General features: G+C 34.2%; 1 protein-coding gene across 1 annotated transcript; it reads left to right on the forward strand.

Annotated features, from left to right (window-relative positions):
• The first annotated feature begins 375 nt into the window (after window positions 1–375).
• LOC134264463 (uncharacterized) lies at window positions 376–4,926 on the forward strand. Its single transcript, XM_062746765.1, has 7 exons — window positions 376–479; window positions 1,671–1,849; window positions 2,070–2,215; window positions 2,362–2,581; window positions 2,810–3,003; window positions 3,152–3,220; window positions 4,897–4,926. Exons 1-7 carry the CDS (start codon window positions 376–378, stop codon window positions 4,924–4,926), a joined length of 942 nt encoding a protein of 313 aa, XP_062602749.1.
• Window positions 4,927–5,383: the final 457 nt, after the last annotated feature.

The following is a 5,383-nucleotide window of genomic DNA, read 5'->3' on the forward strand; positions in this document are numbered from 1 at the left end:
AAAACCAGGGGTATAGCTAGGGTACTTTTGAAATGGACGCCCGAGGAGGCATGAGGTTTGGGAAAGCCGTGGTGTAGACCCAGCTGTAAGTGAATTTCCGATATTTTCGACCTTCTTGATCGCTTTCTGTGAAAATCTATACTGATTTCAGGGATGTGTACTTGAATAATATTACACTATCGCATCCTCCCCGAATGTTTTTGTGGTGATTAATTTTCATTTATATTTTATTTACATGAAATCTCTCTCTCCCTCTCTCTCTCTCTCTCTCTCTCCCCAATATGATATGGACCTTTGTGAGTACAATAGTAAGCATTCACGTCATTACACGGTAGGTGGCGCTCGTGTATTATCGGTTATGCGCTGGAGCTAAGTATGGCGTCGCGGTCATATTTGACATGGAGCGTTCCTAAATTGAGGGCTGAATTGGCAACAAAAGGTGCAAGTGTTGGCGGGAGAAAAACAGAACTTATTGAAAGGTATTATATATTTCATAAAAGCAATTTTTCTGACATCGATATCATTGATGATGCTGAAGTTAAGGCATACAAAACAACATAGTTTACTTCTTACTCGCAATGCGTTTAGTATTCCACCGTAAATTAATGAATTGAGGTAGTAAAAAATGAGCATTTTCTTCTAGAAAAATAAACACAAATTCTCTTATTGCCATCTCCATAGGTGCTGGCCTCGTTATGCACAAGAAAATTACAAATAGACTATGTTGTTTTCAATAAATTATTGTACCGTATTTTAAATATATATGGGTCATTACTGAAATATGGGACATTACTGAACTCAGGGGCGTAGCTTGAACTAAAGTTCTAGTGAGGCAAAGCTATTGCAGCCGGGGGTCTGGGGGACCGCCTTAGGCCCCCAGCAGGTCTAGGGCGGAAACCCTGGTGGGGGGGTTAAGGGGGCGAAGCCCCCCCCCCCCCCCCGACGGAAATTGAATTTGTTGGTTTTAGAATGTAAAAATGGTACTCGTCCTGGACAGAAATTTCGTGATTTTTCCGGTTTTATGACTTGCAACTTTCATATGATACAATATGTACATACTGTATTTCAAAGTATTTGATGGAGTAAAAAAATGTTTATTCAAACTTTTTACTCATTTCGGGAAAAAAAAATACATATTTTATTTATCTATTTTTGAAATATTTAGATATAATTGAATTGGGCATCATTTGGAAAGATAATAAAATTATTCATTAGTTTACAGGGTTTGTGAACTACGTGATGCCGATTCTAGACTTTCATTTTTCCTTTTCCATATAAAATTATAAAAAAGGGTGTCAACTTTGCCTGCCCCGTGTTTTGTGGTCCATATTTATTTTTCCAAAAAATACTTTATAGAGCCCGATCTCATGAATTTTGACTCAGAACCAGTACAATAATTTATAGATTTATCTAAATGATGATAAAAAAAACAATTATGTTTTAAGAAATAAATTAAAATATTTTCTGCGATGAATTATCAATTAATTTTGGGAAGGGGAATGTTGCTGAAAAATCTAGTGAGGCAGTTGCCTCATTGCCACAATGGAAGCTACGCCCCTGGAACTGTACACCTGTTTAGTACCTAACTTTATTGAAACTGCTCTTATTCTTGTAATTAATGAAAATCGAAAATAGAGGTTAAAGTGTTCGATTTATCTAAAATTTTGTAGATTGAAAGCATATGACAGAAACAGAGATTTTCAACCCCCTCCGCTAGAAAGTGTCCCTACCCCTGTATCTGTGGGCTGGCCAGTGTCTGGCTACCAACAGCTCCAGAAAGAACATAAAGTTTTCCTGCCAAAAATAACTACGGAGCAGATAAACCAATATTTTGTTTACAGAATAGCAGGTATGTATGATATAATACTACTTCAGATTCAAAACTATAAAGATTTAAAGTTTTAAAGAGTGCATTGTAATCAGTTATTGCAATCTAATTAACAACATACCTATTAATTAGGTATTATGATTGAAAACTTATTATAAATATAGTTTTTTTTTTCATTTAAAAACTGTTAAACCATGTATAAGTACCCATATATATTTTTTAATTTATAAAATACTTCCAGGTGATAAGCAGTTTACGAAAGACATTAAGGCAGTGTCCAAGGGTTCTGCAATGTTCCAAGGGAATAGAGTGCAGGCATGCTCTGTTGTTGTGAAAGAAAATGACATCTACTTTACGGGGATTGTTGGTGCTGCGATGAAAAATAAGGTATCTTTAGGAAACTAATATTGAAGTCTAGTTGTGACAATATGCAAGAATTGAGTTTATGAATGTATACAAAGTGAAATAATTAAGCAATTGTATATTCTGTAATCTTAAGAAACTAGCCTTTTAAAATGTTATATTACATTTAGGTTTCTTATAACTATAAACTGAAAATGGACAAAAGGACAGGAGATGCCATAAATAGTGACTGCGAGTGTCCGGCAGGAAAAGGACCCCATGGGACCTGTAAGCACCTAGCTGCTGTCATGCTCATGCTGCAGCATTTTACAGAGACAGGGAATGTTGCTGTTGATAAAAGTTGTACTGAAAATCTGCAGCTTTTCCACAAACCAAAGGCAACTTACCATGGTAAGAGCAATTGGCCAAAAAAAAATGAACATTTTCAAAATTTCATTAAAATGAATTCCAAAAATTGTGTTAAGAAATAAAATTAGTTGCAAGAAATTCAACAATACATCATATCAAATTCAAAAATAATTTTGACAGGTTCTTATTAGTAAGCTTTTGTAGCGAGTATAGTTAATGAAGTGGAAATGCATGTAAGTTATATTTCGAAATGGTGATTTTTATAATTAGGTGTCCCAGTGGAGGCAGAAAGTATTCCATCAAAGAGAAAACTGTCTGACGAATCTTTGGAGGATCCACGGCCAGCAAAATTCAGAAAAATGCCAGGTTACCAAGATTATGTTCAGAGTCAGCTTATCAATTACTGCTCTATGACATCACAAGATATTGCACTCAGATATCTCTTTAAAAAGGCCGATATACAGGTGCCATTTTATTTTGCATTATTTTTATACTGCAATGTATTTACACACATAAACCTCTAAAATTTATTCATCTTCTCAAGTATTCACCTCATAAAATTAGATTTATTCTATAACCCATATACATGTTTTTGTTTTTTTTTTATTTCAGGTTGAAGCTGTTGATCATCATTATACTAGTATACCTATTACAGAGTACTGGGTGGATGAAGCAAACAAGGTTTGTAAACACACTAATTAAATGTGTCACCGGGTTCACAGGTGCGTGAAAGTCAGTCAGTACATCGGGTCTCAATAGCTCAGTGGTTAGAGAGCTGGCACGGTACGCCAGAGGGCCTGGGTTCGAGTCCCGGTTGAGACTTCATTTTTCACCACCTGTGACACATGTATATCTTTTATCTTTATCAGTAAGAATACAATGTAAAATGTGGCTTAAAATTTGATTTTCTGTTAAAATCTTTCCATTAACTTATTAGAATAATCTGTATTACTAAATGTGTAGTAGATATTAAAATGGAAATTTAATTGGATAAAAGAAATAAATATGCATAGATGGAAAAATAAATTTCAAGGTACATCGAAAATCCATTTATTGGTAATGCTTTTTTTTTAAATCAATAGGTGACTGAAGAAGACATAACAAAGATTGAAAAAGAAACAAGACAACAAGCATCATGCAAACTATGGTTTCACCATAGATCCTGGCGTCTTACAGCTTCAAGATTTGGAGAGCTCTGCAAGTTGACTTCAAGAAGAAATATCACCAAACTTTGTCAAAATCTGTTGTCTGTAAACAAATCTCTACAAAACAGTGCTTTGGCACACGGTAAAAATTGCGAGTCAAAGGCATTGAAGTCATTTGAGTTAAAATATGACTGCAAAGCAAGATCTGTTGGTTTCTGCATTTGTGCATCTAAACCTTTTCTAGGTGCTACACCCGATGCTTTATTGTATGATGATTGTCTTGTTGAAATTAAATGTCCATATTCAGGAAGAAATGAAAAGATTCTTCCAGGCAAGCATTTTAGATTTTTGGAGTATAATGAAACAAATGAAATCATCTTAAAAAGAACAAGCAATTACTATTATCAAGTACAAGGGCAACTTCACATATGTCAAAAAAAAGTTTGTTACTTTGTTGTATACACTTTCAAAGATTTGTTTGTTGAGAAAATCAAGTATGATGAAGAATATTGTACTGGGTCACTCATTCCAAAGCTAGAAACATTCTACACCAAGTTTTTCAGACCTTTTATTGCCTCTACTCTTTGAAGTATTATGCATCAATAAGAAAAAATATTTGTTTTGAGCATTGCAATCCACTTATATTAATAGGTAATTTTAAAACTCATATCATTACATGTTTTGATAACATCATGATAAACTTTTCAATATAGAAGTACCTGGTAAATTGAATATAATCTATGATTGTAAATTCTATTGGCTCGCCTGAGCTTAAAACCCAGTGTGAGCTTTTCTGATATTTTGTCTGGCATCCGTCTGTCTGTCCGTAAGTCTGTAAATTATTCACATTCTCGACCTCTTCTGAAGAACCACCTGGCATTTAAATTATTATTGTTTTAATTAATTAAGATAAAACTTATAGGGATATAATCTTTTATTATCTTTCAAAGCCTTTAATAGTCAAAGAAATATTATTGAAGCATCCTTATTTATTGTAAATTTATAATTGTCCAAATCATGCCCCCTCCCCTTAATAGATTGAGACCTCATATCTTAAAACTTTTACATACTGATTTGATCAAGTGAGAAATGTGGCCCATGGGCCTCTTGTTGATAAACTTACCTGATCCACAGTCTAATTATAGTCATGTTAGTTTCACCACAGATACCAATTGTTCTTACATTACACATGTAGTATTTAATTTGCTGTAGTATGATAATCTGCTAAACTCTGAAAGATGAAAGGTTACAAATACATTCATAGGAGTGTTTATAAGTAAAGAAAGTTTTGATAAATTAGTATATGAGTGTATTCTTACATGCCATGTTAAATTAAATTTAGGATGACACTAAAACAACTGTTTTGTTATTCTTCAACTCACTTAAGCTTGACAGTCAAATAGAAAACTGCACAGAATTAAGCATTTTTATCAACAATTGATTTCCTGAAATTGGATATTGCAAAGCAAACATAAACAATTCTAGAACCAAGGTGCAATTTGCTTTGAGGTAGAGGGTGCCTCAATATTTTGAAGCCCTTGCTTAGCCCTGTAACACGCTCAATGTGAATTCGCTTTGATGCCACTCGTCTATCACGGATAACTTCCTCAGGATCCAGTTGTGACTTCCCTTTCAACATTGTTGGGGTGTTAACGTACACGTCTTGGGAAGCAAACAGGTCTTGCACCATTATGCCACG

Source organism: Saccostrea cucullata, unplaced genomic scaffold (genome assembly GCF_032062105.1).
Source record: "Saccostrea cucullata isolate Sc308-1 unplaced genomic scaffold, CSIRO_AGI_Scuc_v1 ctg10855, whole genome shotgun sequence".
NCBI classification, from domain to species: Eukaryota; Metazoa; Mollusca; class Bivalvia; order Ostreida; family Ostreidae; genus Saccostrea; species Saccostrea cuccullata.

What these genes read in the sequence shown, in the direction of transcription:
- LOC134264463 (XM_062746765.1), top strand. Translation starts at nt 376, where the DNA reads ATGGCGTCGCGGTCATATTTGACATGGAGCGTTCCTAAATTGAGGGCT. An exon ending in AAAACAGAACTTATTGAAAG is followed by an intron (nt 480 to 1,670) that starts GTATTATATATT and finishes AAAATTTTGTAG; the next exon opens with ATTGAAAGCATATGACAGAA. An exon ending in GGGTGGATGAAGCAAACAAG is followed by an intron (nt 3,221 to 4,896) that starts GTTTGTAAACAC and finishes AATTTGCTGTAG; the next exon opens with TATGATAATCTGCTAAACTC.